Source organism: Syngnathus typhle, linkage group LG9, assembly GCF_033458585.1.
Source record: "Syngnathus typhle isolate RoL2023-S1 ecotype Sweden linkage group LG9, RoL_Styp_1.0, whole genome shotgun sequence".
NCBI classification, from domain to species: domain Eukaryota; kingdom Metazoa; phylum Chordata; class Actinopteri; order Syngnathiformes; family Syngnathidae; genus Syngnathus; species Syngnathus typhle.
The window spans coordinates 8,178,716-8,205,004 of NC_083746.1; the positions used below are offsets into that span (position 1 = coordinate 8,178,716).

Sequence of the window (26,289 nt, forward strand, 5' to 3'; positions counted from 1 at the left end):
AATGTGGCAAGTATAAAGAAAAAAAAAATGCAACAATACTGACACAATAGAGAAAATCATAATGCAAAGATTTTTCTTTTCAAAGAGATGAGCTATATCAAGAGTGACTCAGGATAATGCGAAAATACATTCTGTGCGGAAAGTTTCTGGCATACCGAGTTCCATTTTCTTATATTTCAATATAAAAACCCACACAGGTCGAAGAAGCAATTTCCCCAACTACATGACAGCTGTACAAATAAATGGCGGCAAATGTTGGAGGAGAAACAGGGGAGGAGGTAGGGGCAGATAAGGGGGTGAAAGACACCGTGGTGGTACTGGCGGAGTAGCGAGGTTAATCCCGCTGTTTAATCTGTGGTCGGTGGGAGTGTGTGTGTGTGTGTGTGGAGGTCTTATCTCTGCCGCCTGCTGCCGTTGTGCTCTTCTTCAGCATCCCTGAGAGTGTGACATCACTCACCACAAGGCGGTGGGAGGCTGGCTGGGGGTGAACGCCAAGGCCCATACCTCGCCTCCCGCACACCCCGTCACGCGGCTCGGTGACGGTTGCAGGAAGTTAGATGGCGCTGATTCTGTACGTCCACTGGGACCCGCCACTGACAACATCAATTTCCATGTTTTGCTGCAGCAGCGATGAGGTGTAGGGGGAGAAGCGGTGTGGGTGCAGGGCAGTGAAGAACGCTAGAACTAGTTGGCCCGCAACCTGACGAGAACGGGCAAACACAACAGCTGTCAACTACCCCCGGGCAGCAAAGAAACAACACAAATTCCATGCGGACACCCAGAACATGTCTGCTTGCGTGGCTATTTGTGAAAATAGCGAAACACGGAGCGCCATTTCACCGAGAAAGACACATGCCTTTAGTGTTCAGCTCTGCTTCGCTTTTGCTACAATTGCGTAGGGATGGTTTGCCTGCAGCAAGATGTTCAAACTGCTATTATCAGCGCTCGACAATTAATACAACGTCAAGAGATGAGAAGAAGAGAAATGGTCATTTAGGAATCGAGTGCCTTAAACAAAGCATCCAGTAAGAACTTTCACTGGCCTGTTTTCCTTCAACTTTGCTCTCATTTGCCAAAAACTGAATTAAACTAATTCACTAGGGTTAATGCTCGGCAGTGGCGAGGGTTTTGGACCCTGACGTTGACTCAAAAGGAAGCACGTTCCTGTTTACAAAGGTGCAGCATATGGAAAAGATCTTCACAATGGTTTCACCCATCAGTCCCATGTAACCGAAATTTGATCTATTTACGCATGGAGTATTTGACAGGAGGCTGACAGCGAGGCATTGGTGATTGTCTTTGCATCAAGTCGCTTCTATGACCTTGAGTGCAACGTGCTTTAAAGCACTGAAACTGTCATGCGTTTTGCATAATGCCGCCGGAAAGACAAATAGCTGTAAAGACTGAAAGGTGCGCATCTTGTGCATACAGTGTTACCACGCAATGACGGCAGGGCAGAGAAGAAACAGTCATGTAATCCCACTTATTTTAAAAGGAAGATGGACCTTGGCACAATTTATTAAAACAGAAATGAGGTTTTCACTTGCCATGAGAAGGTACGGACCTTTTCAAACCCAGCGTCCAATTCAAGATTGTTATGGGTTCCTCAAGATCCATATATTAAGCCCCCGGGGTGCAAAAGCATCTATATATTAAAAAAAGTCCATTTCTACATATGCAATATGTCTTTAATGTCACTACAGATGATCAAATTCAACTCTGCATTCATTTTTATTGTTTTTGTTGTTGTTTTGGTGAGGGTTAATAACATTAAGAATATACAGTTTTGTTTAGCCAAAAGCTGTGTTTATGCAAAGTACCCAAAGCAAATCTCTACAGTGAATAAACCTCTCAAGCATTTCTAAGATGTGAGTTTCTGGTGTGAAAAAGATGCTATCATTCATTAAATTGTTCAGAAGCTCGATGAGACACTAAACATCTTTTTTTATTTTTTGGTGCTAACTATGCATTAAGGAGAGACTTCAGTTCTTCCAGATGGATGAAGAGCTGCTATTGTGTTTATCCCTCTGGAATTTTACCTCCATTTCACAAAGAATCCCTAAAGCCAAGTCCTCATCACCATAAATCTCGCGGTGACCTCGCACACCAAGCCGGATTTACAACCAAAAGTAGCGTTAAGATTTTGTTGGATAACCTCCGAACTGCTGTTGTCTTCTAAATTCAATTGAACATAATAACTAGGCAAGTGCTGACATGCACATAAAGGAGGTGAATCATCAGATCTTTGACCTTGATTATCTCAGGGCAGATCAAATCTATAGATTGGTTGATGACAGGATTGCTTAATCACTGACAAAAGGAAGGTCGAGTCCAATTTCGCAAATGAAGCAAACAGACTGCCCAATCTAATCAATGGCCTTGCTTTTTAGTTCAAAATCATTTTTTTATTATTGTTATTTTTCCAGCTGCAGTGGACATCTGATCGCCCATCTCAAGCGCAGCCACCTTATCATTCCGACTCCGACAGCTGGCTTGGCTGCTCTGTAAATGTTTACTTTTCTTGATGGTACTTAAACGGCAGGCTGACATTAAGTTAGCTTATAGTTTCTATTTTTTATAGTTTCCTATAGTTTTTCATAAGAGGAAATAGGAAAGAACATGCTTTAAGAAATACATTTCTGAAGTCTGTAAAAGAAAATGTTGGCTAAGTATTACATCACACAATATTTCATCAAAATATATAGTAGGTCTAAAGATACAGGAACAACTTGATCAAATTCCTTTTGCATTCTATAAAATAATGATGGTGGTTCATCTTTGAACTGCGAAAGCTCCGACTATTTTTTTCCTCCTTTTGTTCACCAAACTACATTGTTCGTGGTAATTCTCATAGGAACCCTTCTAAAAGACATTCGACACCCACACATTCTTTGCAATTTTACATTCCATGCTAGTTGGTTGTGATGCATTGTCTTTTATCCTGATGCTTCGTCAACGCATAAGCGTTTTTTTATTTTTAGATCCAATGGTTAATTTCTCACTGCTGAACACAATATAATAAAATTACACACTTTAAAAAATGAACAATAACTGCTGCCAATCAGGTTATTAGTTTAGCACAAGTAACCATGGTGATCTAGCCGGGTAACTTCCAACCATATTCGGTTTCTTGTGTCAACACTCAAACAGTTGCAATTTATTTTTTCAGCAGCAGGACTCGAGCTGCAAGCCTCCAGTTCCGACTGCCTGAACAGATCTGCTATTGCTGCACCCTCCGAAGGATGGCTGGGGAAACCAGGTCCTCTCCTGAAGGCACACAGCCCAAAGATTAGAAGCTGTTCAGTGGTCCAGGGGACATACTTGAATGTCACTTTGGATTACGTCACACATCCTGGGAACAAGCACAGCTGCCTCAACTGAAATGTGTCCATCTGAGAGAGCACAATCCGCATTCACAAGCACAATACGGTCAACGTGAAGGCCATGAGAGTGCAGTCCTTCCAAATAATTGGAAATGTCTTCAGTCCTAATAAGTCCCTCAGGATTGGAGCCAAAAAGAATTCTATTATGTGTGCATCAGAATTTAAAACAACCAAAATATACCGCAGAGTGTAAATTGAATTTCCCCTTTGAGAGATTTAAATTAGCACCATAAATTGAGACAATACAATTAAGAAGGAAGTCGCTGATGGTGTTCGCTCATCCGTCTGACGGTTCAGTTCCTGCTCAATGTGCCCTGTGATGGACTGGGCACCAGTTCATAATGTAAACCACCTTTTGCCCAAAGTCAACAACTCCTAAATTAGCAGCTCTGGACCTGTTATAAAAATAAATCATAAGTGATCATTTAAACTATAATTACTATTATATATCTCTTGCAAAACTTATAGAAAAAGCTACTGCATGTTGATTCCCTTCGATCTGACCACTTGTTTGATGATGCCTCAAAGCTACGAAGATCCAGCAAAGCACTTTGTGTGGCTGTATCTAGCGAGAGCAAACACAAAATGCTTTTGTCAGCAACATGCAAGCACGACCAGTTAAATGTCAGGTATTAAGGCTGAAGGGAAAACTACAGCGTGCGTGCAAAAGCTCTTTCAAATGCGCTATGATCTTCTTTCCCTGCAGCTGTTTTACTTGGTAGTTGCAAAGCAAATTTAGCTGGGGAGAAAGTCAATGAAGTGATGATGAAAATGAGCCCCTCTTGTACTGCTGATTGATTTTTTTTTTTTTTCCTGTGAAAAATGGCAGGTGCCCAGGGAGTACTTTGCTGCACTACACCACACCGCACAAGACATGGGTTCTTCGTGAGCGAGTCAGGGGGCACTTAGTGTCTTGATTCGGCGAGCTGTGGAAATGTTTGACCCTGAGTGAAATATGCGAAGCAATCATAGAATCACACACTTTGTTTCTAAGCTTTTTTTATGGGATGAGATCAGATGTGTTTAAGGATGACGGAAAGCCGCCAGCTCACACCGCTTTCGTTGGTTGCCAAATATTTAAATAGTGGGTGCGCACTTATCCGTGAAACTCGAGGTTATCAAACACTAACCTTGTTTTAAATGCAAAACCAACGCTGCACTTTAATTAGGTTTGCCAGCTATGTACAAAGTGACCAACCTGATTTGGAGATAAAGACCTAAATCTTGCTTGGCAACATTCATTTGAAAAGAATGTGTTGCATGCCGCACAAAAGCCAAAATGGCAACCATCAAGTTGAGGAACCAAATATCCAATTGCCATTAAAAGACCTAAGAACAACATATTGAATTGTTAACTGATGACACGAACAACCATAATCACTCGGAAGTTGTGCGAGTGGGTGCGAAACACAATATTGTTTACTAAGGTTTCCGCTCTAAAAACGACATGATTGGATGCAAACACAGAAAGTTCTTTGAGCATTGTTTTTTCTTTGCCGGTGTGGGGAAATGAGACGTGAGTGGGTGGTGGGAGACGGGAGGTGGCGGCAAGTGGGGGCGTCGAACAGATGAACCGATGGCCTTTTGTTGTGTTTTACAGGACTACGGCTCAGCCAGTATTGCTTCTGTTTCCCGGAGGACACCAGTCAGCTGCTGGAGGCTAATGTTAATTAGAGCCAGTCTGCAGCGAAGCCTTTTAAACGTGGCCATGAAAAGGTCATTGTGCTAAATTTAAAGTATTTAAATCCGAGGTCCGGTTTTCTCATTTCGACAAAATAGACACGGACAAAAGCCGATGGGCTCTTTTCCCGTGTTTGTCTACGTAAGTGACGGAACTTCCCATATAGCTGAGTGCTCTCCAGCGTGTCAAGTCTATCAGACAGGCAAGCAATAGGTGTGAATTAGATTGTCTAGTTGTGCCCCGTGTTTGTCTGGTGACCAGGTCAGAGTATTTGCCGCCTCTTGTCTCAAGTCAGCTGGGACAGACTCCAAACTGCAACTCGAATGAGCAGAGTGGTCGCTACAAGGGCAGTCAATTGCCTAGGGCCCGAGCTGAAGGGGGCCGCATGGGACGACAAGTTGAGACTTATTGGATGGGGGGCTGAAGAGCGTACCTCAATAGTATTCCTTGCCTAGAGCCATCATGAGTGCAGAAACATCCCCGCTAATTAGGAAAATCAGCAAAGAAAATGTTAATGGTTGTTTGCTTGATGTGGCCTGCGATTGACTGATGACCTTTTGCCTAAAGAAAGACCTGTGACAAGCACTATAAAAATTGAATGGATAGCAGGCTACATTTGGTGAATGTTAAAAGATGATACAAAATCAGTCTGTCACTCTTGAGGTAAAGCAGAAGTACAGAGGAATAAATGACATCATCAAATGATAATATAAGAAAGCTGACATACAGGAAGGTCCTAGCTTGATAGATTTGTGGTCATGCAGCACCGCACTGATGACAGCATCATCCCGAGTGTGTTAACCTGCAATAGATCAGGTGACACCGGCCTGTCTGACGGCGACCTTTTTGCTTTGTGCTCAAGTTGCTCCCGCCTGTGGCATCGTCACACGGAATTCTCACAGGGACAATCTGCGCTTTGTTTACTCTCCGCCAAAAACAACTCATTGAATGGCCCGCACTCTCCGCTCCACCTCCCTCATCTTGGTTAAAGTGACCATTGACAGATCGAGGAGTGACGGGACTTTCCCCTTCTTCTGTATTGCAGCAGTGATAATAAGGTATTGGAAACCTCACGTTTGTTCTTTCACATCAAAATCTTTAACCTGCGTGGAGAAGTCAAAGGTCTGTGAGGGCAACAGATGGGGGAACATTATACACGGAGAACCATGGAACACGCCGAATGAAGCTTATCGGAGATTAGAGAGGACGCGGTGGCGTAACAAGGAGTCGAGTTGGTGTGTACGCAACAGCAGGTGCTTTCTTTGTCCCGGTTTTGTATTCCCAGATGCCGTTCTTTGCGTTTTCCACTCCAGTTTGTTTATCTCGGCACAGCGTGTGAGGAGTCCAATGGATGTCTGTAATCTGCTCGACTTCTCTGCATGATGTGATCTACTACACTGTAAACAGAGACTAACGAGGTGGAGAAAATATTCATCTGAGAACAGTGCTGGGCAAGTTCTACCAAAATGTACATTGCTCCTTATGATCACTTGGAAGTTAATTATTACAGACGGTCAGTTGTATGACACAAAACTCATGTACTGCTTTGATTCTTATGATTCCCAAAAGTCGTCATAAGGTAGTGGTGGCAAAGCTAATTGCATATCTCTTGTGAATTTAGCTAAATAATGTAAATTAGGCAGATATTTTGACAAAACAGTTAACAATTACAATAGGGAGAAACAATGACTAATGAATCAACAAAATCATTTCTCTCTCTGTTTTGAGCAACGATGATCTTTATGAGGAATAATGACTAAGAAGTTGCGAACAAGCATCACAACAATGCATGAATCATCTGCCATTAGATAGCGTGTTATGATCTGCCTTTGTTTTTTTCCGACTGCTCATTTTTTGAATGCTGGAAATTATTTCCCATGATGATGTAAAACTGATGATGGCTTTCGCTGATTTTGTTTTTGTCATATGCTCAGAAATTTTGAAACCCTGCTTAAATTGTTCTTGATTATTCATCTTGTCGTGCTTGTTAGATGAGAAGAGGTCCAGTCTTTATTCCCGTCAACAAAAGGAAAAACATCAGAAAGGATGCACAAATGCTGAAAAATGCTGCCAATGTTCCAAAATATCAAAGGATGAAAAGTTTTGTGCTGCTTTTATTTTCCCCCCCATCTCAAAAGACTGACAATTCATAGCAACCACAATTCCTGTCGAGGAGTGGAAATGCTCGGGCAGGTGAAAATAATGGTTGAGAATCTCTGAAACTCCCCCCCCCCAAAACAAAATCAAACAACCAGTGCATACTACAGATCATGGCGAATAAAAAACTCTTGAATCTTGAATCTCTTGAATCTTAAAACCGGGCTAATTTCAGCCGGACAAGACAGAGGGTATTAAATTGTGCTATAATTCTTGACGCAAGCCTGTCAGAGTCATGTCAACAAAACATCTGGGAACTCAATTAAATTGTTTAAAAAAACACAAACATAATATGAGCGTACAACTGAAGTATGATTAATTCCCATTAAAATCGCTCTTCACTAGTCATCTGGATTCGACTCCACCGGTGCAGAACAGGATAAGGGATATCAAAAATGAATGAGTGGGCGGCGGGATTAATTCAATTTCCATTATTTCCTGGGAGGGTTCCAAATCCAAACAACACGGAGGTCATCCGGTTACTCCGAAGGAATTTATTTGACCTTCCTGGTTCACTATCAACGCATAGACAGTATGCAAATTGCAAAATATGGCCCCTGGTGGCGCCCCACTAATAACGTATAATTATTCAGCATTACATGACTACATTGAAGTCGTATAAATCAGATTCGGGTCTTCGGCATGTCCGTAGTGTCTCCGATCATGTTCATAGACAGATTTGCCAACTTCAAAAGATACTGCATGCAAGTAAGTATTTTTGTATTTATGTCACACTTTTCCTGGGGGATACTGTGTAGCGTATCGTCTTTTGTCTTTTCAATTCACTAATTACTTTTATTTATTATTTTGAAAATTGCTGTGAAAAAGGAGTTGCAATCAAAGAGTGTGTCTTCAATTTCAGCAGATGAAAATGTGTCACATAAATGGATATCAGAAGAAAAAATAGTCATCAATTATCACTGTGAAAACAATTTCCACAGAGCATAAACAGATAAGAAAAAAAATCAGCTCTTGATGGGAAGACTTGATGCAGAACTGCCTTGAGACATCTCGACAGTTTTATGCTTTGTTAGTAAAGGTCAGGCCAGCACATTGATGATGTGCCTATTATCTGTCTAAGCGGCAATCTGTTTCAAATTACCTCATTATGTTGATGACCGAATCAAGTGCACCCCTGGGCCCCATGCGCTTCTCCTGAGACGCTACTTATGCCCCGTCACGGGCTACCAATGTCTCCACGTTAGGCAGGGTGGAGGCGACGGGCGTCGAGCTACATGAACGCCTGCTAGGCCATGACATGCTATTAATTAACTTAAACCCTTCACGTCAGTCCGCCTGATCTCCTTATTGAAAGCGCAAACACCGGAGGCATCCTCATCCTTCACGAGATGAGTCGTGCTTTGACATACATTTTGGCAAAAGTCACCCGCAGAAGAATAACTGGTCAGTATTTGTTTCAGATGACTTACGAGATGATGTAAGCATTTTGTTCACATTCAATAAAAGAACTTCTACACTTGAAATTCTCTTGTCACACTGTTTCAGATCAAGTCGTTTGGAGGGGGCGGTTATGTTCCATGCAAATGTCAAGAACGGCTTTTGTTACCATGACGATCAGGTCAGAGTTAGGGCAATACGACAAAGCCAGTGGCTCGACAGCAACCGATCCAGGGATTTTGTTACTTGAAACTAAGGCCTGATTTCTTTAGGCTGATGCTGATTTTTGACAGCAAAAAAACAGGCTTACGATTAGTCGGCAAATGAATGAAAACATTTCCGACGCATACAATAATATTTTTCTCCCGGATTGCATTTCAAGACATTTTTTAGGCTATTCACTACAGACATAGCTCAAAGCTCAGCTCTTAACACGAACAAAAGTATTGCTCCACTACCTGTGGTGCATTTTACGATCAGACAGAAACCGGAACCATGGAACCTCATGTTGTGAGGAAAAGGCTCCATTGTGGTATAGACATAAAAGACCAACTGAATGTGCTTTTAAGTCATGCGTTTAAATAAAAAAAAGTGCACAAAGCATTCCATTTATGCTTGATGCAGACTTGACTTCTTCAGAAACAACCAGTGGCGGTGTCGTGATGCTGTTTCATTCTAAATTTGTAAATAAATGAGGTGAAAATCTATTTTGGCGGGCAAGAAACCAGTCACGCAAGTGTGTTCGATCTCAAGTTCAGAATGACAAAAATCGCAAAGCATCAAGCGCCTTCCTCTCAGCCATTTACCATCCAGTTTGTGATGTGTTGATGTAGTGTGGCTTAGAGAAAAATCTCATCTGACACATAAAAAAAAAATGAAATTGAAAACTCCGGAAGCACGGAATTGGTATTCTCATCATGTTTGCGCATACACGAGTCTGTTTCCACACTAGTCATTGAATTTCCACTGCGAGGAAGTTCAGTGAATGCTCTCATGCAGAACATGTAAGTGGCCACCTGAGCTGTTATTGATCAGGCCAAAGCACGGTCAAAGATCAGCTATTCAAACTCCTTGGGCACATTTTAAAAGCATTCCTTCTTATCCCACTGAGATGTGAATTATTAAACTGCTGTTTTGTGATGGGCCACATGTAGCGATGAAAACATTTGATAAATATCAACAAAAAGTCAAACCCGGTGGGCCGAATAAATATTCAAGTGATATTTCGACAGAATCAATTTGCCCCCGTGGACGTGAAGCAAACAAGTAATGTGTCAAGAAGCTGCAATTAAACAGCCTTGTAATTAAATGCAGTTTTTATTTGACCACACTGGGACACAAGCGGCTAATTCTACTATCATTAACCTCCGACTGACCCTCATTCAGCTTTACAATTCCCCGGATTCCGAGGATTACGTCTACATTTAAATAAATCGGGTCAGCGACGGACAAACAGCACACGTGTAAGAGCCCAACTGACATGATCGCTATTAAGTTTGCTTGAACTATTCCGACACCGCGGCTTTGATTTTGCTCTTATGTTTGTATCATTGCCAGTATTTTACCAAATATTTTCTGTTGTGTTGTTATTTTGTGTTATTGTAAAACGCTTTGTTACGACAAAACTATATAAATAAAGATTTATTGTATTTTATTGGGTACACAAAACTTACAATAGAACAAAATGTCATCAGAAAACACAAATAAGCATCTATTATATATTCTATAAAAATCCAGGAAAATTTCAGAAAATAGCCAAAAGTCAATTCCTGGCACCTAGGGGGATCCAAGCATATTCCTACACCCCCCTCATCCCATACTCACCTTTTGACAATATAACATGAACTTTAACCTTTAAAATCCTTGTCATTGTTTTAGTCACTAATTCACAGGCAATCATACGTGGAGCTTCAAACCTTTTATAAAAAGCTAAATGTGTCGAGAACTATCTTTCGGCGCCCAACCCCTTTTGCGAATGGTTAATGGCCTAAATGGGTGAGAGCCGATCTGCTGGCAGTGATTAACCCTTAATATGCACAGAGTGTTCATCAACCCGCAAGCTTCCTCACACTGAATCTCATTTAACATCTGCTGTTGGCATCGCCAATCTGCAGCATGTTAGAAATTAATTTACATCTCACTGTTGCTCTACTTTTCACATTTTAATACAGTTGATATGAAATAGCGAGAAGAAATCCTCGATACCTGGACACTTTTTGGAAATAAATAAAAACATACCTCAAACTGTTGAAAAACAATTAAAACAATCCTACATATATTACATCCAATAACAATCTGACCACTAAAAAAACACATCGTAAAACAGCAGCTTAATGACTAAAAGGTATCTTCCGATCCAATTTCCTTTTCGGACTAAAAGCAGTGAGAAACTCATACTCATTCATAACACATTGGAAATGCAATGGTGAAATCCAACAAATGCTAATTAGATATTGATTCCATTAAATCATTACAACAGGCAGCACATCCCTGACTACAGTATTCCACCTCGGTGCCCCCGTAGAAGGGCATCGCTCGTTGAAATATTTGATCACGTCCGCCGTGTTTGATAGGCGTGTGCGAGTGGCAAACATCTCTTCTCGCGTCATTCTTTTCTGCCTTTCTGTCCTTTTCGCTCCAGTCACAGCGTGCGGCCTTTCTTACCATTTGCGGTTCGAATCAGCGTTGCCCTTGGCGCTAATGGCCGGGTGAGTGACAGCTTGGTGACAGAAAACAAATGCGAGCCTTCATCGGGCCGGCTGTCCTCAGAACCACTCAGCAATACTCACAGTTGGGATGTGATGAGGGGGGACAAAAAGAGCGTGCAAAGGAGGAGGGGGGGGGGGGGACACCTCGGGTGTCACACAGTCCACTTTTCATTTACACAGTTGTTTTGCGCCCGGCTGAGACAAAAGACTGCTTTATTTTCCCAACAACAGTGATCGACTCGCCAGCTGGCCTTTGATACACTCGGACGGGAGAAGACAGCTCTGTCTGGGTCGAAGGTGTCTGTGATATACGGTACCACGTCTCACAAGTGTGGAAAGACGAGTGATAAATAGAGCAAGAAAAATGTTAAACCCAAATTATGCAGCGTTTGCACATGGGAATCATGTAGCGTGACGGGGATATGTTCGTTTTTGGGGGATCTACAAAAAGCATCTGGCCAGACTGTGAAATTGTGAATTTCATTATGACTGACTGCATTTTTCTATTCGGAACAAATCAGAGGAGCAAACACATTAAATACTTAGAATTCAAATTATTCACTATTAATCTGCTCTGGATTCGAGAAAAAAAAATTGTAATGTGTTTCAGGAAAAATAGCACACTATACTGTACTTTGTAAAAACATCATTTTTTCTCCACTAAATCAAGTTGCTTAATAAATCCTACTACAAATTCTACTTGTAATATTGTCAATTCAACATCTTGACTCATGGCGAGAGGAAGATCACACATACACTCGGCAATTCTAACATTGAGAAAGAAAAATAATAATCCAGTCCAGCATCCATAGATCAACAGTTGATAACCTTCGAGGGCGATAATTGTATTTTTGAACACATCTTTCTTTGGCTCCAATTCACTCTCCGCATTTGATACCACAATACGAAATTTGTTTTCCCCTGCCTTGATTCAACGTGCCTTAGTTGCTGTAAATCAGCCCATTTTCATTCTACACCAGCACTCTCACTGAAGACTAATGGACAAACGATCCCTTGTGGTGCAGCATCCCTTTCCATCTTGACGCCAATCATACAGGACTCATTCGCAGTCCTCTCTGCCATTGTCCCTTTTGGCTAAGATTGGAATACGATTTGTGGCTCTTCATCGCAGTTTTGTGCAAACTTAGTATTAACTGTCAATGTCATGAAATGATCATCTTGGAGGCTGTTGAGGTTGCTTTTTTTTTTTAATCAAATACTCAACTTTAGCATATTGGAATTTCATTTTGATAGCACCTGGAAACATTACAAAAACCGGAGTGTAAGAACTCCCCCGTAGATACTTTTTCTTGATGAGTCCGGCCGGGCACTAGCTCCCCTGAGAGCTCCGTCTGGGAATTGCTAACAATTTCATCTTGCTAAAAATGAAATGTTTTCATTTCTGTATTAGTTTGTATCTGAGCTCTATCTTCAGTGGCGTCACAGTGCAATAATCTTTAGAGAGAACTACAATCATTAAACGTTCACTTTGCCTCTGCCTTTATTGTGAATAACTCAAACCCTAAAAAAACGGCAAAATGAAAATAACGCAATCATTTCACCTCGCCACAATATCATCATGAATATAAAAATGCAAAACCAAAAGTGTCTCCTCAGCACGCTGCCCCTTCAAGTGGAGATCTGGTTAGCATTCAAAGAATGAGCATCTTGGCTAGTTAAAAAAAATGTCAGGTCATTATAGATCGCATTTTTTTTTTTTTTTTGCCAAGGTAAAACGAATACATGAAATCTTGATTACCCAAAAGGCAAGCAACAAGGGGGAAGACACCTTCAGAATACTTCCTTTCTTATTCGTTTACATGTTCCCGGGCCGGTCATGTCAGGGTCACTGCCTAATCACATTAGGGCCTGATCAAAGTTGCAAAAGCAAGAGGGAGAGCTGTAGAAGCGCATTTCTCACAGTATGGGGATTAAAGCTCCAGCAGCATCCCAGGATCATCCGCACCAGGCCGTATCCCACAGGTCCCTCCGAGGCTTCCGATGGCTAGTGGATGGTGGACAGCCTCTTGTGATCTGGAAGATAGATTACTGAGGGCAAAGCTCCGTGCGCCCGGCTGGATAGATGACCGACTTGATAAGGCGGAAAAATAACAGCTGGCTTGTAGATGTGTATGAGGTGGCCCATCAAATGAAGTTTGGAGCAGAGAGAAACATCAGGAATACTTTGGGAAGACACGGGATTGCCGTTTTACATGTTCACAGAAATCTTTCCATTTGTCTTAACCTTTGACCTGCTTTTGTGCTCATCGTGCGGACTTAGTTTTCATGGCGTTAAGCACCCCCACCTGCTTTCTGTTGATAGAAATCTGTAAATAAGGTGCAGCATCCATCTGGAGGTGTCTTGCCTATTGATTGATCTGAGGGACAGTCACACGGACGATGAATCACGTTTTGGTTCGCCCTCGGCAGGGTCAATCGAAACGAAAGCTTCAAGTGCTGCGCTTCCTTTTTTATGGCCAATCCACAAAATGGTGAATTTTTGTGTCCGGTTATCATAAGCCACTTTTGTGTTAATCAAGGAAAAAGGTCAAAAAAGACGTTTTCAACAGAATCACACAGACTGCATAAGATGCAAATCATTCATTGGTGTGGATAATAGAAGAATTTGCTTCATTAGCGATTACTTAAAAAAAAAAAAAAAAAATCCACCTTCCAGTGAATTCATTGATGTGATATTTCAGTGACTCCACACACAAAGCTAACAGCCAAACGTTGAGAACTAAGTGGTCTAATATGGATGGTTAATTTTAATTAAATTAATTTCACCGCAAGCTTAACCTTATTTCGTTGTGGTTACGCTCTATATAGCGCGGCTGAACATTCAAAGATAATGACAAATGAGGACCCAAGTCAGTGAATTAGCAAGTAGGCATGAAAAACCTAAAGAAAATGTTTGGCTGATTGGAATCAGGGGGAAAAGGACTTGCATAGTGAGGGGGGGAGGGCATATCTCTGAAAACCTTCCCATTAAACATGATAAGAGGTATTTTTTGGCAGATAAGTTGTAGTTTACAACCCCTTCGGCAGTGAGCTAGAAAGTTAATATAAGACAGGGGCCGCAGATCATGATGACAGGCCGGCGAGACGGCGTAGTCAAATTCACGGCCTGATTTCCTGCACTGCTCATAGTGACACAAGAATCTTTATGATAGTGATCCGCTCCGACGACAAACAGTAACAACCTCGGAGTTTGAAAGCGATTATCAGCCAGCGGCAGTAAACACACCACTGACATTTTAATCAAAAACCCTGATGTGGGATCCATTTAGATGCATTTCACAGCTCCGGGAATACAAAATATTCAACCTAGCCGGATCTGCATGGAAATACCAACATTAACCTTTTGTAAAAAACCTGCCTTCCACATTCCGATGCCGCAATGTGCCGTTAAAATGACTAAATTGAAGAAATGATGTGGGGAGTCTGGCCTTTCCGGGCGTTTCGTATTTCCTTCATATCCGTCATTGATAGTGTGCCTCTCGCAGACATCTAGGAAATATGTCTTTCGAGAAATTTAAATCATTTCTTGTCGGCAAACAAAAATAACAGAGCGGCGCCAGTGTTTAATCCTTATTAAAAAGATACATCGAGATGAAAATATTCATAGACAATCAGCATCTTAGATGGGTGCAGGCTTTTTATTCATTCAGGGGCATCTACTCTGTATACAGGCGATGTCTGGTGAGATCAGGCCATCGCGTTGCATAACCTGCATTTGAAAGCGGCTCGGTTAAAGGTGACCTTTTTTAAGGATCACTTCTGCTGTATTTGTCATCATCTGAGCTGCATTCCTGGAGCAGGCGCTTCGATGATTTATTAATGCGGGAATGATACAACACATTTTTTTTTGGAGTCATCCAATTCAAAAGTGTACAGCAAATAGCAATTCTTGCCAATTGTCCGCTCTTATTGTTATGCAGGAAGTTGTGTTTGAATCGGAAAATTGCTCGTATCGATTAAGTCCGAGACGAGGCCGTCGGGGAGAGAGCTTGACTGACTTGCAAGGTGAGGCAGACAGCAAGGAAATGAAACACATGATGGCTGTATTTTGGATGACTTGAGCAGCAGATGGACACAAGAGGGGAAGCTCTAATTTGACGCCGAAGCCAGCTGGTATGGAACCCGAGTCCGCAATAGTCGCTCCTTTCCCCACTGAGCTTTTTCCTGCCCCCTTTGTGGAACCCAGCTAAGAGGTTGAAGCCATTGAAGCCGAGCTTTCTTTTGGCTTTACAAGGCTCACCTTTGGTATACAATGGTAATACTGAATAATCCGTACAATTTCTTTATCAGGGAAAGCGTCATGTTTATTTGGCTTATGCAAAAGCTAGTTAATTTATCCACAATATCCCAGAGGTCTTTCAATGCCATGCTAATGAAATATTTAAGATCACCTAAACAGACTAATTAATAGACAGTCTAAGGGCATGGTCTTATGGCATGCATATTCAATATCTCTCTTGGGACGACTTTCATCATGGTACACTACACACAAGGCGTTCATTTCAAAATACCCTGCTAATTCTCTTCAGAAAAGATAGAGTGAAGGTCACACAATGGGAGAAAAAAGGCTGGCTGATTTGTGAGTGAAGCCCACTGACATTTATCCCCTCGCATAGACTTTCAAGTTCTGTTTGGGAAGATGCTGACAACTGACGACACCCCCACCATCGCCACCACCCCTTCCTTATTCACAAAGCGAATGTCAAGGACGCACATAAACGGCGATGCCATACTTCATTACTGGTCTTATTTATTCTACGGCGATGCCCTTATCACAGAGTTTGTAATTAAATGGATGAGACTGCGATTTGGAAAAAATGTGTCATTTTTTTTATTGCTTACGTCCTGCAGGGTTTGTTTAATGGATGAGCCATTTGTCTTTCCCAACTATGACGTCTACTTTACTTGTAAGATCTGACAATTGCAGGTTTTTTTGTTTTTTTTTGAGAAGGGCTAATTATATCGGCCTCCCATGAGTTGGCATTACACCACAGAAGCACGCGAGCATCTGTGAGTCCAACAAATGACACGCTGAGAAAGGCTCTGCGGCATTTTACATATGTTCAGCGACTGCCTTTGCAATGTAATTAGGACGGCCACTGGCTTGTTCTGACATGACACGCACCGAGAGTGTAAACGACTGCAAAACATTAGCGATTGTGTTACGGTGCTTATAACCTCACATCAGCATCATTAAGACAATTCCATTAATGTTCTTTTCAGGGGTAGTGTTACACTACACATGTAACATTTAATCGAACATACTCAAATGTAAATGAATGGTGACATACGGGATAATGTAACAATGATGAACTGTGCTAAAACTTGTTAATATTTCATTTAGCTTGTAATGATTAGCAAGCTAGGTTTGCTAGATGCTAAAGCTAAAAGCATTGCAATATTAAATATGGGCGGTAGCAGGAAATGAAACTCTGTAAAATAGCTTGAGAGGTTGGCACTGTATGTTTTATACAATCTATGGTGTCAGTAAAATGTAGGACAGTGGACTATTAATGTCCAAGGGCGTCGTCTCCCGGGACCGCGGTGTTGATCGGAGGCAATAGGTCTCCTTCCTACTGGATCAATGTCAGCACACATTTCAGATTACTTTCCTGATGCTCGCCAGGTTATCTGTGATTCAGCTTTAATAGGTTATTGAACGGAGCCAGCATTAAGGGAGCCGGGGCCGTATTTCACATTAGTGACAGTGAAATGTTCACTAGTTTGTCATTAGCATGCATTAGGACAACACAACGAATCGTGACAACACCATTGAGGGACGGTCGTACATACGCTTGTTTAAACTAAAGGCGTCACACAAGAAGAAAATGAACTGGAGACCAAGCAATGCTGTCACCTGAAGAAAATGTCTGAATAGTTGTAATTGAAAAAATCAAAATGATTTTATATTCAAAGAGTAAATTGTAAGGCTGATGAGACGGTGGAGTCCAGGCGGAAGAAACACACAGCCCACACGCGCACACACACGCTCGATTTACTGTACGGTGGAGGTTGCTGAAGCTTGGCTAAACCCAAAATGCGAACCTTTGGTGATCAAAGGCGCGGAGGCAAGCTGAAACTGACTGTGCTCAATCTGGTGACATTTCACAGCATGTGAAGGTCGAGCGTTTTGTCAAGACGGACAGGACTTGATGGCCAAGCTGCCCATGCCACGTCAAGGTTTTACCCTCCGCGAGTAAGTCAAACAAGATGTTGACAAAACTCAGCGGAGGAGGGATAAGCTGGCAAATCAGAGATTGTTATCAAGCTAAAAACAAGACAACAAAAACATCTACCTGTATTTAAATATGCCCGGAAATTTCTCATAAGCAACCCCTTAAACGGACTCAATTCGACCTTATGTTGAAAGTAAAAACAAAATCAGGTTAAACAGAAATCAGAGACTCCTCACAGCAGAACAATGAAGTGTTTAAACACCTAACGTTACGTTTTTGTGCAATCTAGCCATGTGGATACGAGTTGTCACTTCAAATTTTCCCATCGTATCGTTGTTGACAACTCAATGATTTTCATTCCGTAACCTTAAAAGCATTTCCTGCTGCCCTACATGCTGTTGCTGCTGTGCCGACATCATCGCGCAGGAGTGTTGCTTCAGGTGGTAGACGCTTCAAAGTCAGCCGGTGCACGTTTTGAATCTGACAAAATATCACACCTGTCATGACACTTTAATCTTTAGCCCACGTAGGGTTCAAACCTTGTTGCCGTTATCTGTAGCTGGCACTAATGCCGCGTAGAGATGGAGCGGGATGTCCGGATTAATTAGTGAAAAGCCAAGCGTCGTGTCTGATGCGATGACATCAGACAAGAGTCAGAATAAAGGCCAGACATCCAGTCAAGCAGACGAACCTAGGCTGTGTTTTTTTTTCTTTCCGAGTGAGATAAATTGAAGCCGACTGACCTTTTATCCCAGTCACATACTGACCGTGATGTGCACATCGCAAATCGTTTTGTTGTCGGAAACACACACCACAGAGTCAGTAGAAAAAAAACAAATAACTGTTTGTTTCACCTCACTGACCCCACCCACCACCATCGAGGTACATATTTGAAATTTTAATCATTAGTCGTTTAGGTAGCTTTAGCGGTGGTTGTCGCTGCAAAATTAGCTAACAACGTTGACTTGTGTTGCCAATAATAGACGTTCTGTTCTGGAAGCAGATACATTGCACTTGTTCGTCTTTGTAAGTGTGAGATGATGCCAAATTTTGGACCTTCTCTGTCTTTTCCACATTCGAAGAACAGTGAGATGCTCCAATTCGGGTACTCCGTTTAAATAGTTTTGTCTCAAGCCTGTTTTTATTGCAAAGAACTTCTCCTGTGAAGTACGTCTCAAAAATTGGGTCAAATGTGGTTCAGAATCCCGCTTTCTAATGAGGGAAAAGAGAGTTTCAAACTTCTCTGTTGCTGCATTTATTTTTTTTAATAGAGTTGCATCAAAGTATTTTATTCCCCTTGGCCTGTGTTGAATCCTCAATAGAGTTTTGTTCGTTATTTTTGTCTTCGGGTATTGTTTATCACTTGCCGTCGAATCTTTCGTTTCTCCAAATACATTTGAACAGTTTTCACCACGGCGTGAATAAAATCTCTCCCAACAGTAACAATTTTGCCTGTCATGTGTTACAAAAAAAAAAAAAATACATCACACAAAATTAAAGACACAAGAATTGGCAAGGACATCTCAGAAATTGGATGCTCTCTCTGACAACAAACTTTTTTCACCATAAAACTTAATCAAATGCATTCAGTTTATCCGCATTAAGTAAAATGATTTTGTGAGCAACCACCTGCATACGTTATCTCCTGCAAAGTAATTAAAGCATACAAGCAAGGAAAATGAGGAGGCACGGACTCATTATGTGGCGGTCGTGGCCTAAAAGCAAGCTTGGTTAATATTTCAGGGGAATTTCCACTAATGCTTTCGAGACAGAATCATGTACAAAAAAAAACCACACACACACACTTAAGCTGCCAGCTAAGAGGGAAAGTCTATTTGGCCAAAAGCTTACAGAGTGACAATTATCTCCACGATGACAGCTGCTTATCATTGTTACTGCAAAGAAAAGAATTGGAGTTCTTCATTAAATGATTGTGAATGTCTCTCGCAAAACAATATTTGTGCGATTTTTCTTGCTGTAATCCTCAATTTCATTGTGAGAGGCCCTCGTGGAATTGTTTCCGTGTGAGGGGCTGTGGCACAAGATCCACCATATAACCCTTCAGAACTATAAGTCAGTCATTCTAAAATTCTGTAAAATATTTATAAAACACTAAAAGCACACGTGGACACTAACCCAACGAATGATGACGGCGATAAAAGCCATAGTATTTTGTGAGCTCGCCTGCAAGCACTGTAACCTTTTTAGGAAATACGTTCGGACCGCCAAATGGTCACTGACGGTTTTAGAAACAGATTCTGTGGAAAGACGGAGTGACATGCTGTGGCATGAAGGCACAGTGAGTTTCTGTTTGAAGAAGACCATCAGCGGATCAACAGAAATGACATTCCCAAGATAATTATTTGTCTGACGAGTTTCCAGCACAGCCTAAGGTACAATTGCAAATGGATATTGTTGAGTTGGTTCTGAAAAATACAATAACTCCAAATTGTCATTGTTTGGAGTGGTAGCAGATTCCACTATTTACAAAACTTGAGCGGTATCATAACTTTCCAAACACGCATCGTGTATTCCCATTGCACGCGTATGCAGTGAATCATTTCATCTTCCTTAAATATTTCAGCTCCCTATCCGCAAAATAAAGTGTATATTGATCGCTTCCACATACACGCTGAAATAAACTGACATTTCTCTACGGGAGCAAATTTGTCACCACTGCTTGTATTAACCACCACGCCCGAGACGGATCCCAAAATCAAAGCACGGTATAATTAGTTACTCTTGGCTCGGTGTAGGAAAGGCCGGGAAGCGATGTGACTGAAGGATGTATCGATCCCTCGCAAAGGGAGCGGCGCAACGTCAGAGAGTCGTGATCAATCTTGTGAACCAACTTTCAATCTATGAGGAAACCTGGGTGTGTTAGTGCGGGGAAACATTCCCTCTGCTGTACACACGCAACACACCTTGGTGTATGTGTGCAGGAGCAGGCACATTAACACTCCCAACAGCCTGCTGTATGACTTGTCAGAAAGAGACAAATGTCTGTGTGACTAAAAGACTCCCAGGGGTAAGGGAGGGGAGGAGTTGTGGGGAGGTGGAAGGGCGCTTAGAGGTACCACAGCATCGGAAGCCTTCCTCATCCTACTAAACGCTTCAATATGACTAACAGTGAGAGATTTTTAAAACGGCATCAATTTGCCATTGAAAACAGCGAGCTTCCTTAAATGGAAAATACGAAGCGTTTACATACTACCGTGTGATCGTATCACAGGTGGTCGTCATCTGATAAGAAGGGGGAGATGCATATCAGCGGGAACTTTTCTGTGATATGCTGGAGCAGCAGGTGGAAGTTGCAGAGGCAGCAGTTCTTCTTGAAGTTTGTGTTGTTACACAAAGGAAGCAGGTTATGGCTAGGTGATGTGTCCAATGTGGTTTGTTGTTGGCGAGAGGTATTGTGTATCGTGCCCAATTCTTTGTCGGAAGGATCAGTACTAAACTCAGGAAATGGAAGGAGGTTTCAAAGACCCAAATTAGTTTATTGTACAACTCTGCCCAAATCTTTTGCTGTTGTCTCTCCGATTGAGTGCGTCAAATGTCATCACAACGCTCTTCGATTCCTTTTTACAATTCAAGTACTGTATCTGTCATAGCGCAAATTCCTATTAATTCCCATGATAGAATTGTGCGGCCCGTTCCGAAAACATCGAGGCACGCTAACGTGCTTGGAATTTCGACGCTTTGCAAATAATAGAAAACGGATGCGGGAAAAAGGTGAGAAAGAAACCTGTAGTCATTGTGTGCGTGTGTGTCATGTTTGTTTATGTCTTGGATAGGATATTATTGTTGGCTCCGAGTTTGACGTGCGACTCGCATGGCGTTACATATTACGCTGCAGGGACACGCACACACAGACACGGCGGTGCAACTGTAGACGACTAATTGACAGGCTGTTGGGGACTGAGCATGCAGTCCGGGCAGCCAGTCACTTTCACGCTCCCACCCTCATCATTACCCACCAAAATCTGGGGAGGTGGGAGGGAGGGGGGGTACACTGAACCTACTGGAAAAATGTACACAGAACCGAGAGATATGTGTGTTTCTGCTGATAATAACACGCAGTTAACTTTCAACACCACACAGACCACATCGGCCCTGAGTTTTATCCGGCAATCATTTTGGATTTTCTTTTGGGGATAGCTGGTCCACATTTATGATAAAAATAAATAAGTAGTATTTGGCAAGGTCGAGTGAGTACGATTGCACATCCTTGTGAGGATGCATTGATTGTTTTTTTTTTTTTTTTCTCTTATGCTTACTGGTGTGAATGATTCTCTCAACGATCTTTGCAAATTTGAGTACAAAAGTTGAACTGGGCTGAGTCGAAGTTGCAAACCTGCTAACTTTGGGGAATTTGTAAACTAGTTTCACATCAATTCTGCACAAAGCATTCTGGGAGGAGTCGATCACTACGTTATAAAAAGAAGCAAGCTCTTGTGCCAGTGTTATGACATGGCGCTGAAGGGACTCAGGATCATTGGTGTGGGACTTTAACATTTTTTATTTTATTTTAGTAAATTAAAATCTATTGCGGCAGTGCAACGTGGTCACTTTAAGGGGCAAGCATGAGCGAGAGTTCCGTGTAGTTGCGCATGAGTGAGTTCCGACCGAGTATGTCTATTTATCGGCCAACATCAATTTGAATGGAAGACAGTGCCTTTATTGCTTTTCAATTAAAATTCAATCAATTAAAAATCTTCTAATTCATTATATTGTTTAAATGGAGTCCCACCTGTCGTCAGACTTTCTTTGGAAAAGTTTTCATAAAAATGTGCTGCACTCTAAAGTTGCATTACAGCTCGCTGCTTCAAATTGGTATAATTTTGCACAATTTAGAAAACGCTTGACTCACTCTACAATGTGTGCTTTGGAGCAGGAAAAATAATCATAAAAAATATATTTTTTTCGAATCTAAACATGGTGTGTGCAATGGTGTGTTCTCTGGACTATTTCTTTATGTTATTGATTTACTTGGAGAGAGGTTCTCTCACTATGATGAGAAAAAAAATACTATTAAACACCCAATTTTCAGTATATAAACAACAACACACTGAGAATAACAATATGTACCTTCAGTTCACTTCACAGACAGACGGAGCATCATAAATGTGAAACCTGAATTTAATAGCTTACCTGGCAAAGTACCTCGTAGCTGTTTAGTTAGCTCCATGAATATATACAGAAGGGATCTGTCCTTGCTGAGAGCAAAATCTAATAATGCATCAGCAAACACAACTAGGAGTCAGAGCAAACCAATCAAGAGCGCTGTCCAGAAAAAAGAAAAAAAAAAAGCCAAAGGGGCTTGCAGCTCATCTTTCTGACAGCTCCACACAATGATTTACAATTAAGCCATGTTAGACTGGAAGAAAGGTATTCTATTTATTCAAGGGCTCGATGAATCAGCGTTATCTTGTGTGATTAAACCAAGTCAACAATGTAATCTGTAATTATAAAAAGAAGGAGGTATCACCTGTATTAAATGTGAATAGAAAGGGTAAAATACATCCATTTTGCATGCTAATATATTCCCTTGCATAAATTAGAGTAGCTGGATAAATGTTTGCATACTGTGAGCTGTTTATTATTATACACATTTTGAATGGATGGACACTAATGGCTTCCTGTCACGAATATTTACCTTGAAAGAAAAAATGGAACGTAAACATTGGGACAAAAAAGCCGTTTGAATAGATACGAACACAAGCAGCGACTTTACATACTGACGTTGGTTGCAAAATAAACTCAAATCTTATCGACCAGTGAAAATGCCCCAAAAATATTACAATCCCATTTTGTCATCAAGTGTCCCCCGAAAGCACCACAACCTTGTGGTTATAGCCGAAATGGAACATCTGGCGCAGCCGTAATGATCAATAGGGAGAAAACACATTACAACAAGCCAATCCATGAAGTGGTTCCCCACGAGGGCACAAGTAATGGCTGAGGTGCGTTGGGTCTGTACATGTTTGGATGTGATTAATAGCGCATGGCCACTAATCATGACTCCCTTCTATTTCCAAGCTCATAACAAATGGCAAGCAAGCTGTTTTTTGCAGGCAAACACGTTCCCGTGCTTTCTGCCCTCCTGACTACGCCGCCGTCACACTTGAGCCACATCCCCAAGTCCAAAGTCGGACAAAGTGATTTGTCAGGCGTGGAAGCGGCAAATAGCCTGTAACAAATCTAAGCGACAGTCTCCGAAAATGCAGATAAATTTGATCACAAGGCTGACAGAGGCCAACAAGCAGTTTAGGGAACCGATGAAGTCACCCCGGAGTCCAAGAAATGCGAATAGATGCTTCATTGACTGACATGTGACTGACATTTTGCTACATGACACACGTTCCAATTGGGAAAGAGACTCCTTATCAAATTTTAAAGCGATATTGTCACAACAAACTGCTTTTCCTCTCCTGCGAGGGATCACGCTACCTGTTGGTACATCTAAAACACCTGCGACGTTAGGTAGTCCTCATTTAGAAATGTAAGTGCATGAGTAAGAAAAAAAGAAGCCACTGAATTATTTGTGTGTTATTTGAAAAAATAAATTTAAGGCGGCGCACTGCCTTTGCGGTATCAATGTTGAACACACGCCTTGACACGAGCGCTTTATCAACACCAAAGCAATTTGCATATTCCGAAAAAGGGAACTCCATCTCCTGTGAGGAAGGTGTGTTTAGTAACTACTGTGGAAAACAAGAAACTCTCCCTCTCTCTCAAACACACTCACGCCCGTCCGATTGTTTCATGCCTTTTAGTCAATCTGGCTAATGCAAAAATCATGTATATCGCTCTTGAAATATTTAAACTCAACAGCAGCGCGATTGAAATACAACGTTGAAGATGCATTACTCTCCTCACTGAAGGGAGAGAGAGAGAGAGAGAGAGCAACAGGGAGGAAAAACATCCGACGAGGCTATTTTTGACGACGAGAGTGCACCGCACCGTCTTTGAGGCAGCATCAGAGAAAAGGTTTGTTGGGGGGAAAAGTGCGCCTATCACGTAGACGCTATCTTTTTTGTTTTGGTCTTTTGATGGCAGATATTTGTCACAGTTGACGGCGGCATCGAGTGAAGCGTTCAACTTAGTGAGAAGAGAGGTGGCTCACTGATGGAGCTTGAGTCATGCAAGAAACGGATCATGAAAACCACGTGTACCTTGGAGATGACGACACGCAAGCATGCACATACACGGGTCATGTCGACCTTTCCATCCATGTCAATTTGTTTTTTATGAAACCTTTTAAATTCCCGAAGAATTTACTTCAGTTGGGCTGATGCAGTGATGTAATGAACAAACCCTAACATGAACCTTAACTCTAACGGTGATCCCTACCCGGGCCCAAGAATGCGGGAGAACTTTTGAGAAACTTTTGCACTCACCACAGTGAAGTCCTCCGCTGAGCAGTTCTGCCCGCTGAAGTTGCAGCTCATGAGCATCTCGTCCAGCTGGTGTCCCGTCCTGTTGAATATGTCCTGCATGTCTGGAGCAGGGTACATCAAATCGGTGGGTTTGTGCCCGTCCCTGTTTTTGGGGGGCAGTCCCGTCAGATTAGCCAGGTGGTAGATATCGGCATCGGTGAGTGCGGAGAAGCGAAAGCGGTTGATGTTGCAGATGGTCACGGCGGGGAAAACCATCTCCGGACTGGCTTCTTCGTTCAGGGCTGTGACGTGAGGATGCTCCAGGTAGGAGATGGCACATTTTGCTGCCTGGTAAACAAAGAGTGCCAGGGAAGTGAGGAAAGCAAGAGCCCACAGAGTCTGCCGGATACCCAGCCGTCCAGAGACAAAGATGTGATTAATCCCGTGTAGGGAGCAGGAGTTTGCAAACCCGGCCAAGTCCTTGGCCGGAGGTGCGCAGCTCTCCTCGATCAGACTCTCCTTGTCCCCATCCTGCTTGCTTTTCTGCTTCTCATCCTCCTCTGCAAACTTGATTTTGCAAACAAATTCGATAGGCATGGGGGCAGCCAGGTCTGCGATTGTTTTTTTTTCTTTCTCTTTTTTTTAAAAAACAGCAGCTGTCACCTCCTCGGACTTCCTTGGCGTTGGTACTCCGAGCAAGAAAGAACTCCGGGAAGAAGAGAGAATCGGAGAAGAGTTTGCTGCTTCTGCTGCTGCTGCTGCTGCTGCTGCTGCTGCTGCCGATGCTTCCTGCGCTGTGACTGATAGTGCTGCTGCTGCTGCTTCTACCACAGCTCCTTGTGACCAGAGCGCTGCTGCTCCTGCTGCTCCTGCTGCTCCTGCTGCTCCTGCTGCTCCTGCGCCGCTTTGCTCTCAAAGCTTGTCTCACCACTTGATCAGCTCACACGCTCTCGCTTATCTGTCGTAATACAGCTGTCAACAACGACAACAAAAAGATTGATCAAATAAACACCTTGAACCGACGTGAATAAATGCAGAACAGCAAGTCAGGGCTAAAATAAGAACAGAGCACTTAATAATTCATAAGAAGGTAGCGTGGTGATTATTTCCCCTTCAGTGCAAGTTGCAAGTTGCTGTGGTCATCCATGTGATGCCGACAGACCCCCCCCCCCCTCCCCGCCCTCCCCCATCTCACGCTCGCACGCCTAATCACCTTGTTTTTCCTCTTTATGACAAGAACAACAGGTACTTTCGAATATTGCCCCAAGGGTTCAATGTTTGATTTGAATTATAAGTGCCCCAATAAATCACTACTTAGTTAGGTCTATAAAAAATAAAGGTCTAATTACCTCTGCCGAACATCAAAGTGAGAAATTGTTTGGTTTG

General features: G+C 42.2%; 1 protein-coding gene across 1 annotated transcript in view; it reads right to left on the minus strand.

Annotated features, from left to right (window-relative positions):
* The window catches only part of asic4a (acid-sensing (proton-gated) ion channel family member 4a), a 64,675-nt gene that overhangs the window by 24,975 nt on the left and 13,411 nt on the right, over positions 1 to 26,289 (minus strand). Inside the window, exon 2 of the mRNA XM_061287838.1 lies at positions 24,925 to 25,875. Coding sequence (XP_061143822.1) covers positions 24,925 to 25,500 — 576 coding nt within the window. The 5' untranslated portion in view covers positions 25,501 to 25,875. The remainder of the gene's footprint in view (positions 1 to 24,924; positions 25,876 to 26,289) is intronic.